The sequence below is a fragment of the Culex pipiens genome, chromosome 1 (genome assembly GCF_016801865.2).
Source record: "Culex pipiens pallens isolate TS chromosome 1, TS_CPP_V2, whole genome shotgun sequence".
Taxonomy (NCBI): Eukaryota; Metazoa; Arthropoda; class Insecta; order Diptera; family Culicidae; genus Culex; species Culex pipiens.
The window spans coordinates 90,586,371-90,599,161 of NC_068937.1; the positions used below are offsets into that span (position 1 = coordinate 90,586,371).

At 40.2% G+C, this 12,791-nt stretch overlaps 1 protein-coding gene and 1 long non-coding RNA gene across 3 annotated transcripts in view; one reads left to right on the plus strand and one right to left on the minus strand.

Annotated features, from left to right (window-relative positions):
- Positions 1–446: 446 nt before the first annotated feature.
- LOC120418736 (protein TRC8 homolog) overlaps positions 447–12,791 on the plus strand; it is a 68,288-nt gene continuing 55,943 nt past the window's right edge. Inside the window, exon 1 of one of the 2 annotated variants that reach the window (XM_039581209.2) lies at positions 447–1,232. In XM_039581209.2, the coding sequence (XP_039437143.1) occupies positions 896–1,232 (337 nt within the window). In that variant the 5' untranslated portion in view covers positions 447–895. The remainder of the gene's footprint in view (positions 1,233–12,791) is intronic. The other variant, XM_039581211.2, reaches the window with a different exon arrangement.
- Positions 3,390–4,827, minus strand: LOC120418738 (uncharacterized). Its single transcript, XR_005605615.2, has 2 exons — positions 3,882–4,827; positions 3,390–3,770 (listed from the first exon to the last, which is right to left on the minus strand). It is a non-coding gene; the product is annotated as an uncharacterized LOC120418738 (long non-coding RNA).

A 12,791-nucleotide genomic window follows, 5' to 3' on the forward strand; every position in this document is an offset into this window, starting at 1 on the left:
ACTAGATTTTTTTCACTAGCCATCAAATCTGCGTTGTATTTTTGAAGATAGATTTACAGGAACATTCGGCATACATCCGTAAAATCCGGGCCGCGAAAATCTCGAAATCGCTCAACACCTGGAATAACATAACGGCCTAACAATAACTAAGGCCGGGAATCGAACCCTTGGTCATCCACTTACAAAGCGAACACTTTGTAAGGGCACTTGTATGAAACGCCATAATACGCGACTTTCGAAAGGATAGCTGACAACCACAACTGAAAAATATCAATCAAACTAGCATTGCCGTCTTTCACAATTAAATATTTTTGTTCCTGCGCGCACCGTCTCTGACACTGACAGTGCTTTGCTGCCGTCAAATTCAGCTGCGCGACTGCACGCACACCACCTCTCCGCTCTCGGCAGTTCGTGTCAAAAGAGGTGGTCCCATCAGGCAGAAGCAGAACCTGACTCAGTGCTTTAGATCCGTACCGAAAACCAGCCAGACCACCAGCCGCGAAGACCATCGCGAAAGTAGTAAATTCGGAAAAAGTGCGTCAAGTCCCGAGGTGTTACGTGTCCGTGTACCGGTGTCCGCGTTGGTGTCTCGTTTTGTCCTGCACCCGGGGTGTGGGGGTAGCAGCGGAAGATGGTTCCGCCGCCGGAGTAGAAAATGTGAAAGTTTGACCGATTTTTTTTTCGCAATCCTTTTGAAGCAACCAGGTGGGGTGAATAAGTGGTGTGAAGGGGGGTGGTGCTACTTCCCCGCGGGGAAGTGTCTAGTGAGGAAGTGTGTGAAGAGCAGTATCACAACAACAGCAGCAAGGGAGAACAAGGCAATCGATTCTTCCGGAAGGTTTAAAACCTTTGTTTTTGTTTTTGGTCAAGGGGCGCTGCTGGAACATCAGCAAAAATGTCCGTGGTACGGACAAAGGTCCTCGGGCTGGTGGACGTGATAATGCGCGTTCCCAGCCTGTTCATCATCGACGAGATCCTGAAGATTAGCATGGGATTGCCCAACTCGTCGTCACCACCACCGACACAATCCGCAGCCACTGCGGCCGTGACCAGTTCAGAATCGCTGGTCAACCTGACCGTGAATGCTTCTGTCAGTGTGGCCACCAACATGCTGGATGCTGCGGCGGCGGCAGCAGGTGGAATCGGCAGCCCCGAGGACTCGCTCAAGGACGACATCGAGTTCTACAAGTTCATCTCGCTGACAACGCTCAAGTTTCTGCTGTGTCTGTTCGGTAAGTCCCGGTCCCGAGCAAAGAAAAGGGAATGACCCTTTTATCAGAGCCGGTTCGTGGTGACCGTGTCCACAATCGGGGTCGAAGGGAAGCTTGACGTGTAGATTGTTTTATGCAATGTAATAATGACAACGATAGCCTTGAGAGTGTAGAAGAAGGCGAAAAACGGCGTATACGGTCAAGTTACAGCCGTCTGACGACGGCTTGAGTTAAGGCTGTAGTAACTGTTCTGCTGTGCATACGTTGATGTGTGTGTGTCGGTCCGTCTACGTATGAGCAGCATGACACACAAAACAAGAGTATTTACCGTGGCTAGCAAACAGAGCTAACGCGAGTGCTTTTTCGAGCGCTAACAGCGTTAGTTTGTCCTGAGATGTACCTTGATGAATGATCGCGTCGTTATCAAATCGTTAGAAATTATGATGATCATTCATGGTATCGTTGTCGAATCAGCGCTGAAAATTGTGAATATTCAATTACGAATACTCATTAGATCAATCACTGCGTAATTGGCCTGTGTTTGCTTTGAGCTTTTAACTTAGCTCCATGGAGCATTTTGATGTCCAGGACAGCTCGTCATAAGTACAACACGGTGTATTTTTTCGAGACCTCAAAGGTAAAAAAATCGGTATGTCTGATATTTGGCACCGTGAAAGAAGAGCTCTTTCCCGGCATTTTGCGGGGTATACCGAAATATTTCGTCGGGGGGTCTAGAACAACTTTTTTTTAGAAGATTATTTTTCGATTTTATGGGATATTTGCTTTAAAAAATCACAGAAAATCAGTGCATTCATGTTGATATCACTCAAATTTCTTATGAATGTGCCTTGGGGACTCTAACCAACTATATTTGACCTCCAATAAAAAAATCGAACCAAATTACCAGATTTCTAGCTTTCTTTGAATTACCCCAAAATCCAAGCTGGAAACCTCGACCGAAAGTAAATCTTTTCTTTGTACAATTTGTCAAAAAAACATGATTTTTCAGAAAATCATACCTGCTATGGCTGGTACAAATATTTTTGCCTTCCTCACCTTACTGTGGAAAGGCTATAAAATCACTCGAAAAATGAACTTCTTAATTCGACCTCGTAGACCTACCTTCACGTATACCTATCGACTCAGAATCAAATTCTGAGCAAATGTCTGTGCGTGTGTATGTCTGTAAGTCCGTGCACCGAAAAAAATGCACTCGATTATCTCCGGACTGGCTGAACCGATTTGGGCCGTTCTGGTCTCATTCGATCCGTCTTAGGGTCCCACAAGACCTATATTAACAATTACGAAGTTTTGTTAAGTATTTCAAAAGTTATGCTAAAAAAACGATTCTGGCTAAAGTTTGAAAGATTGTAAAAAGGGTGGTTTTTGTAAGAAAACCCGTCTGATCATACATTTTTAGAAAGGTATTTGAAAGACCTTTCTAATGAGCCCAAAACATTGAAGATCTGATAACCTTATCAAAAGTTATGAGCACTTAAGTGTCATTTGTACACATTTCAGAGGCCGGATCTCAAATATTTTGATGAAAAAGTTGTCCGGATCTATCATGCTACCCATCGTTGAATAGGTAATCAAAAGATCTTTCCAACAAGCCCAAAAGATTGAAGATCTGATAACCCTATCAAAAGTTATGAGCCCTTAAGTGTCATTTGTACACATTTTAGAGGCCGGATCTCATATATTTTGATGAAAACGTTGTTCGGATCTATCATACGACACATCGTTAGATGGGTAATCAAAAGACCTTTCCAACGAGCCCAAAACATTGAAGATCTGACTACCCTTTCAAAAGTTATGGTCACTTAAGTGTTTTTTATAGACTTTTGGGAGGCCGGATCGCAGATAATTCGATGAAAATGGTGTCCGAGTCCAACATGCGACCCGTCGTTAGTTAGATAATTGAAAAGCCTTTCAAAAGAGCCTAAAACATCAATGATCTGATAACCCTATCAAAATTTATAAGCACTTCAGTTTCATTTACACACTTTTTTGAGGCAGGATCAAACAAAAAGTCGTTGCGGTCGTGTGCTGGTCATGTTCCCGGTGGGCGTGTTTTGAGTGATATTTTTGAAGATTTTACCCATTTTCACTCGAACGGGCCGTAAAATTAAATGTAAATTTTCTAATTGGATTTTTGGGTGCACTAAAAACACCATATTCATGCTGAAATAACTATTTATTTCCACTTTATTTTTATAAAACGAGTGTTTCTGCGGGAGCAGATTGACAACATTTAATCACCCGCGTTTGATTGCTCGACAGTCCAGAGATTCAAGAATTATGATCTGCGCCATCGAGATCACAATGAGCGGAGTGCTATCCTCTTGGTTCTCCTTCTTCCATCCATGCGCGCCACCGGAACACCCGCGTGCCGAAAATAATCTGGATCTTGCCACCCGGCTAGACGACCGCATTCAGGTCGGCTTCGTCGATCCGACCCCGCTCCACACCCATACAGGCCAATGGTTGCGCGTCCCGGAACAGCACCGTTGGTGTATCGATGCGGCTCCTGCTCGAAGGTGGACGGTACAGCTCTTCCTAGCCGGAATTAAGGATTCAAAATTTATATTTAATTTGAGAATTGATCCACTAGTCGATAGCACTCTTCTGATATAATTACATTTTTTAACAAAAGTTCATCACACTTACCTTAGTCATTAAAAAGCTGAAATACTTGCGCCGAAAGTTAAAAAATTCTCAAAACTTTCTAACGAGACCAATAATATTTTTCGCGATTATTAAATTAATTTAATTAATTGTCAAAACATTCAACATGACTGGCGTTTGCTGCACTGTGAAATGAAGAGCACAAAATGAGCGTATAATTTGGTCAATTCACACCATGCGACACCTAATGTTGACTAGTAGAACAGAACAAATAATGACGGTTGAAATTTTCGCACATTGAGTTTATTGAGTTTATAGGCCCCCAAAACCAAAGCTAAAAACTCTATTCGCCACCTACATTCGAGTAGGAGAACTTTGGTGCAAGGTTACGTTTACGGTTTTGCGCGATAAGTGCAAAGGGGAGTGAAAACTATTCTAAGATTTTTTAAAAGAAAATTGATCTTTTGGAATAAAATAAAGTTAACAGGAGGTAAGAAATAAAAAGTTCTATCGACTGACTTTTTGATTTTTTTTGCTAAGTTGCCTTTTTCATTGAAAATTCTGAGATCCGGATTGAAAACGCGAGAGTGAGGTTAGATTGCTAATTTTGAAAATCAATCCAATTATCATTTTTCAAGCAGATCTCTGCTTTTATGGTAGAAGTGACTTTAAAAAATAATTGTCCACTTGAATAATCTACATTCTCAATTGATTAGTTATGTTTTGGTTGATTAAAACATTCCCTTATTTTGAATCAGATAATGAACAGGTTAAATCGACCATCACAAAAATATTTTTGTTTATATCAATTAAGCTATTCATTTCTTACCTGAAAATGGTATAATTTGCTATTAATGTCGATTTTATGATGAAATAAAACAATTTCAAATTTCAAACCAATTTACTCGCTGTAGGTTATAATGAAAACATCACCCCAAGTTTGAGCGCCCTCTAGTGGGGGGTAATTTTGACGTTTGATTGCCTATTTCTGTTCTGTGAATTTCCAGCGTTCTAAACATATTTTGAGCCAAAATTCGCGGTAATCCTGGTAAGACTTTTGATACTCTTTACACAATTTTACACAATATTTTTCTCAAAATCCTTTTTATCGCGTTAATATTTTTTTTCTTTTTGTATGTTGCTGAACACTGGTGGTTTTAAATACACTTAAAGAAGCAAAAAAATACAATTTGGTTTATTGGACCTTTCATCATATCAAAATTTCTGCTGAAATGCAATAAAATCACTCGAAAAACGAACTTCTAAATTCAAATTCCTAGACCCACCTACACGTACAGTATGTAAAAAAAGTATTTACACCCCTTGGGCACTACGCACATTTTGTGATGAAACATGTAAACAATTTAAAGTATGATAGAAACCTGGTGCTACGCATTTTTCGCATTCGCATTCGCATGGAGATGGTGATCTTAGCGGGTTGCAGACTGGATTTCGTCATGTATATGTGATGATTGTCCAGCCCAAGTTGCTTAGAAATTGATTAAAGGGAATTAAAACCAATTCTACCAGAACAAGACAGGCAGCACCATGAAAGCCATCCATTGCCGGCCGCTCCCATCTCCACCATTCACCGGGAGAGGAATAAGGATTAGGAGCACGGGAAGTGTTGATGCTGAACTTACTTAGAAAAAGGTAGCGAAACCGCAGGCTCTTTTTCCCAACCTTATTGTGGAACTCGATCAAACTGACCGTTTGATCAAAATTAATCGAATTTAAACAACAAGGATGCGCAAGTGTCGCGTGGAGTTGGTAGTTGTGAAAGGTTAAGGTCTGGGAGTCGCCCTAAGCAAGCGATACGACCATTGGCATAAGTGAGGTTAAAGGGTTTTTTTTTTTATTCTCAAGGCAGACTATCGGAAGCTGCTGTTGAGACTGTTCCCGTTTAAATTTATTTGATTTTAGTATTTTAACAGGATTGAAATTTATTCTCAAGGCAAGCAATCGGATGCTGCTGTTGAGATAGTTATTATTTAGCTGATGTAATTTTTGAAAATTTTATCCCGACGCGAATGTTTGTTAATGGTCCAATATTAGACAGCCGGCTGTGGAAATAAAGGACCCGATGAGTAAATGTACCTCTTATTACTGACACATACATATTATTCTATCTAGCTACTCTCAACCAGAATTACTTTCAGAAATACGTTCTTTTGATTACAACCGGATTGTTTTGATAACTGTACTCTTTGAAGAGTTAACGCATAGTCACGATAAAATAGCTGAACAGCCCTAAAAAGTAGATTGATAAGTTTAAATTAATCCTGAACACATCGAAAAATTACTACCGCGTTCTTTTGTTTTTTTTTTTAATATTTCAAACTTAACAACAATCAACAAGCGCGCATCCCTAACCATTCTATTCATTACGACATTGCATCCGTCTGAAAAAAGTCTGCAGAAAAATCATTTATTCGGCAACTCGGTTTAGTCTGACAGATCCGCTGACGTTTTCTCCCTCTCACAAACACACACTCACTTCCCAGGCTCACACAACACAAACCGAAATTTGTTTGCCCAAGGTGAGAAACCTAACATAAAGCATACAAAAAGAACGTTCTCACCCGGGTTCTGATCCATCATGGCATGCGCTGCTTTGTGCAGCATTACAACCGCGACTCGATTGATGCTGCCTCACACTCCTCAGGCACCAGACGATACGCTCGTCGTTCAGCCAGAACGTCCCTCTAGGTGCTGCAGTCGTCGGACCGGGTTGGCTGATGCTTTTTCCGTACGCTTAGCATCGACCACTAATACGATCACAAGCCCGACCGAAAGACTTCTGAACACGAATACAACGAAAAGATAATGGGAGAAGGAATCGAAAAATGGGGTGTATCCCATTTGGCATAAAGCCATTTGGCATAATGCCGTTTGGCATAACGCCGTTTGGCATAATGCCGTTTGGCATAATGGACGTTTGGCATAACGGTCATTTGGCATAACTGCCATTTGGCATAATGGTCATTTGGCATAATGATGTTATAATTTCAAAATAAAGTTAACATTGGAATTGTTTTAAGAAGACCATATTAGGATTGATAACTGCCGGCGAAAGCTGATTTTTTCTTTCTTAAAGATTTTTTTTCTTGATTTGAAAACTGCTGGCTATTGTTCCCAGCGTAAGATTACACGTTTTTTCACACAAGAGCTGTCACCATTTCCTGATGAATATTACCATAATTTTTTCTGTGTATTTTAAGCCATTGAGCCAAATATATTCGACATTTATCCATCGATATTTCAGGTTAAAGATTGTATGAAAAAATAGGGAAAATATATGCAAGATTTAAAAACTAGTTTTTCTAAGATTATATGAAAATTCTCAAAAGTTAGATTCTCATTTGAATTCAAGAGTAAATATCCAAAACAACCTATGTGCTATAGGTTACCTATGTAGTAATGACCTTTTGAAAATTTAATCTGGAATTGTAATGCTCTTTAACTTTGTCTTACAAGTAGAATTTACTTTTTTTTATTTTGTATTTTCCTTTCTTTAAAGGAGGAATGGCTTTGGATATATCCCAAAAAAGCAGCGGGTCATTTCTGAACTCTCAACTGCTGATTCAAGGTTAATATTTTCTCTGAAGAAAGGGACAATTTCTAGACTAGCGACAACTGCACAGAACAAAAAATTGAATTTTGGAAGGTTGAAAATTTGGTTAGTTAGGAATATTATCTCTTTTTTGAGTAGATAATATTACTTTTGTAAATGTGTAAAAATGTGAACCTGTAAATATTCATCAGAAACTGATGAATATTCACCAATTTCTGATGTAAAATTAATCATTTTTTTGACATAAAACCTGTCACCATTTTTTTATGTTTGCTGAAAAAGTTGAATTTTTCTTCTAAAGTTGAATTTTCTTCATTAAACAGGGGAAAATACGCTTCAGCTGTGGTCACAACTCAAGCGAGTTTTCCCTTCTTTTTTTTAATAATAATAATGTTTTATTAAATTCATTTTATGTTAACAGTAATGTCTGTCTGTTTATTAAATTCATTTTATGTTTACAGTAATGTCTGACTTCCCTAATGAATAGAATTCTTTTAAAGGGATGTAAAGACGTTTTTAAAAATATTAACCTATATCAGCAGTTAAAGAGTTTTCCCTTCTTTAAAGAAGGGAAAATTCAGCTCATGTTCGTAGTTATCTCAAGTCAAAGAAGGTTTTCACTTCTATAAAGAAGAAAGGTGAATTCAACTTGTGTCAGCAATTATCACAAGTTAAGAGAATTTTCCCTTTTAATGGTGAGAAAATTCAAACATATTAGGGATAATTCAACTCGTGTTAGTAGTTATCACAAGTAAAGAGTCCATTATTCAAAGAAGGGAAAAAAAACTCACTGACTTGTGATGACTACTGACACAAGTTGAATTTTCCTTTCTTTAAATAATGGAAAATTCTCTTTACTTGTGATTACTACTAACATGAGTTGAATTATCCCTACACAGTCATTTTTAATTTTCGAGCTCGGCAGAATTCTGCCGAAAACAGAACAACTGATTTTTTCGGCAGAAAAATGCCGAACTTCGGCATATCAACTGTCATTTTTCGCCGAGAATTCGGTAGAATGACTTCCATTTTGCCGAGATTCGGCATATATTTCTGCCGAGCGATAAGTTGTTCTGATTTCGGCAGAATTTTGCCGAAGTTCGGCATAAAAATCTAAGTGTGTATGTGTTTGAATTTTCTCTCCATTAAAGAAGGGAAAATTCTCTTGACTTGTGATAATTGCTGTCACAAGTTGAATTTACCTTTCTTTTAAGAAGTGAACTTTCTTTGACTTGAGATAACTACTAACATGAGTTGAATTTTCCCTTCTTTAAAGAAGGGAAAACTCTCTTGACTCCTGATACAAGTTGATTTTTTCCTTCTTTAAAGAAGGGAAAACTCTTTGACTGCTGATATAGGTGAATATTTTTTAAAGAAGGGAAAACTTGAGTTGTGACCACAGCTGAAGCGCATCATCCCCTGTTTAATGAAGAAAATTCAACTTTAGAAGGAAAATTAAACTTTTTTCAACAGTTGTCACACGTCTAGAAAGTGTCCCTTTCTTATATATAAACCTTGAGTCAACAGTTGAGAGATCAGAAAAAAATTATCCGCAGCTTTTTTGGGTTAGATCCAAAGCTGAAGACGGTGAATTAATATGTTCCTACGTAAATGACAAAGTGGAATGCTTTACATTTCAAATACAAATCTCACTTTTGTGTATATTTGAATGGAAGTAGCACTACTTGCTGATAAAATCGTAGAAAAACTAGTTTCTAAATCTATTTTTGATATTTTTTTTCCTAACTAATATTCACCCTGTAATATAAATGAGTATATGTTAGTAGGATGTTACAAAATGGGTGAATTTTGCGGGCATCTCAGGGCATGATCTCCTGGATGTACTGCCCGAATCCCAAATATGAGCTTGATTGATTATGACAGGATCTGGCGCTTGAAATTTAAATGGGATTTAAACCCGTATAATCGGTGCGTTCTGGTTCTGAGTTTTGAGTCCTTTAATGATTTTTGGATTTTTCATCAACCTCAAGAGCTCATAGTTCGTGTTCCAGGGAACAACTTTGCCGAAGAGTGCGAAAAGATTCGTCAAATATTAATAATGTTACAGAATTTATAACACCACCGCTGAAAACTTCAACTCTTTAAGCTCTTCTGGCAGCACTTGCTGCTACTGCAGAAAAGATTCAGGATCGATCTCGAACCAGATCGCTTCGAGGCTCGAACCAAAATTCTCAGTGGGCAAGCAAGCTGCCAGAAGAGCTAGAATAAAAAGTTGAAATTTTTAGCGATGGTGTTATAAATTATGTAACATTCAAAAAAGTGCATTGTTTTTTAAATGTCAAGCTATAAAATGTACTAAAAACTGCTGTCCTCATTCAAAGTGTACACACTTAGATTTTTATGCCGAACTTCGGCAAAATTCTGCCGAAATCAGAACAACTTATCGCTCGGCAGAAATATATGCCGAATCTCGGCAAAATGGAAGTCATTCTACCGAATTCTCGGCGAAAAATGACAGTTGATATGCCGAAGTTCGGCATTTTTCTGCCGAAAAAATCAGTTGTTCTGTTTTCGGCAGAATTCTGCCGAGCTCGAAAATTAAAAATGACTGTGTAGTCCCGATTGATCCCAGTATATGGAATTGAAATAATTTTGAAAATTTAATATCATTATGCCAAATGACCATTATGCCAAATGGCCATTAGGCCAAATGACCGTTATGCCAAACGTCCATTATGCCAAACGGCATTATGCCAAACGGCGTTATGCCAAACGGCATTATGCCAAATGGCTTTATGCCAAATGGGATACACCCCGAAAAATGAACAACCGACGCGAAGCCATTTCAACAACAGCACTTTTTGCCAAAATTAAAATCTTTTTCCACGAATTTCGGACCAATTTCCAATATTCTTTCACTTTGTACTGATAGTAAACGTATTAATCTTCACTGCTAAACACTTTTCACATGTATTTTTGCTCAAATCTATGAAATTTTCACAAAATAACCGGGAGCAGAATAGAACAAAGCGCGCTGCCACCTAACCAGGGGGGCGGTTCAGTATGATAGAAACCTGGTGCTACGTTTTGTTCAGAAACTCATGCCGAACATTTTGCTATAAAAAGCTCATGAAAAGATGATTTCCATAAAAAGTTATATAACAAATACTTTTACAGAAATCAAAAAGGTGCAAAAAAAGTTTGTACACCTTTCGAAAAATTAACATTTGTTATTTGTTATTTTTATTTTATTGTCCATCCGACATTTATCTGTCTTAATGGACTGGGTGGTAAAAGCCCGTTCGAGTTGGATCGCTAAATTCGCCACTCTCGAATAGGCATAAAACCCACCGTCTTTTAAACATGGTCAATACATTTCACGAGATACAATATAAACTTAGATCTAAACAAAAATAGTACGGCGTAAGTTAGAAATAAAGGAATCTACAGACATCGAGTAATCAAATAAATCGTCAAAATCATTGAAAACGTCACACATCGCCCGGATAGGTTCCTGCTGTCCATATTGAGTACGATGAAAGTCTAGGCGGAGTGCGTTCCACGTTCTGAGCGGCCGCGGGATGACGTTGAAGTTGATCCTGGCGAGGATATTAGGAGCGTCGATGGCACCTAATAACAGTTTCCCCACGAAAGCCGCCCGTAAGAACTGCCTTCTCTTAGAGAGTGTTTCCATCCCTAGAGCCTCGCAGCGTTGTTCGTAGGATGGCGCTACAACTTGATCAGGCCATGAGTGGAAGCGCAATGCGAATCTTGTGAACTTCCTCTGTACCGACTCGATTCTAGTCACCCATTCATCAGTGTGCGGGCTCCAAGCCACCACAGCAGTCTCGAGGTGAGAACGAACGAGTGCGTAGTAAAGAGCTCGTAGGCAGGCAGGATCACGAAACTCGTTTGCGATCCGAAAAATGAACCCGAGATTGCGGTTTGCTTTGGAGATAACGGCGTTGTAGTGGGCGGAGAGGCTGAGCATTTCATCGAGGAGTATGCCAAGATCCTTAACGACGGTCACCCTCTCCAGCGGCTGGTCTCCGATGGTGTAAGGCCAGCAGATGGGGTGTTTTTTGCGTGTGAAAGAGATAATAGAACATTTAGAGAAACTTACTGACAACAAATTTGAATCACACCACTGAGTAAAAGACTCAATCAGCTGTTGGAGCACCCTGCAGTCGTCTACGTTGTGAATTGGCTGGTAAATCTTTAGGTCGTCGGCGTAGAGAATTCTGCTTCCGGGTGGGAGCACAAAGGTAACGTCGTTGTAGTAGACAGAGAAGAAGCTTGGTCCTATATTACTCCCTTGAGGAACGCCGGACGTCATACAGAACGGAACTGATTCGGAAGCACCGATTTTGACCGAGAGTGTTCTGCCAGTCAGGTACGATGCAACCCAGTTGACGACTTTGCATGAAACGCCGAGGTGGTCGAGCTTGGCGAGTAAGATGCGGTGGTCGATCCTGTCGAACGCAGCCTTAAGGTCGGTGTAAACAACATCCACTTGTCCTCCGCCTTCCATGTTTCGTTTGCAGAATGAGATGAAGTCGACTAAGTTTGTACTTGTCGAGCGTCCCGAAAAGAACCCGTGCTGTGCTGTTGAGATGTAACCCTTCGTTGCGTTTATCAGGAGCGTGTTTACGATGATTTCCATCAGTTTGGAACCGGCACAAAGAGATGTTATTCCCCGGTAATTGGAAACGTCCCGCTTATCCCCTTTCTTGAAGATTGGGAACATGTACGATGATTTCCAGCAAATCGGGAAGGTTTCGGATTGTATGGACAGGTTGAAAATTCGCTGCAACGGTTTTGTGACGGCGACAGCACAGGATTTCAGCACAATTGATGGGATTCCGTCAGGTCCGGCAGACGATGAGGACTTCAGCTTTGCGATCGCCGTTCGTACGTCCTCCTCCGTGATTGGTACAGCGCTCAGGTGAAGTGCGTCTGCGGGGACAGCGCGGAGTGCGCTGCGCACTTGATCCGGAGTTGCAGGCGAGGGACGAAATACGCTCAAAAAGTGCTGAGCGAACAAGTTGCACGTCTCCTCCGTGGAAGTGGAGTTAGCTTCGCCGAGGAACATTTTAGCTGGGAGCCCGGTTTCTTTGCGTTTCTCGTTCACAAAAGACCAGAAAAGTTTTGGATTACGTTTCAGATTCTCTTGAGTACGGCGAACATGGATTCCATAACGGTGTCTTTTGTAGTGCGTGTAACGTTTGCTGGCGAGACGGAAGGCGCGATGGGTTACAGGATTCCGTCTAGCTGAATACTTCCTCAAAGCAGCGGCACGCCGTCGTTTCAGTTTTTTCATGCGATCATTGGACCAGGGAGGTTTCCGAGGAGGTGCACGAGTTGGAACGTGATCTCTGAAGGCGGTTTTCAGTGTAGAGTTGAAGAATGCCACAGCT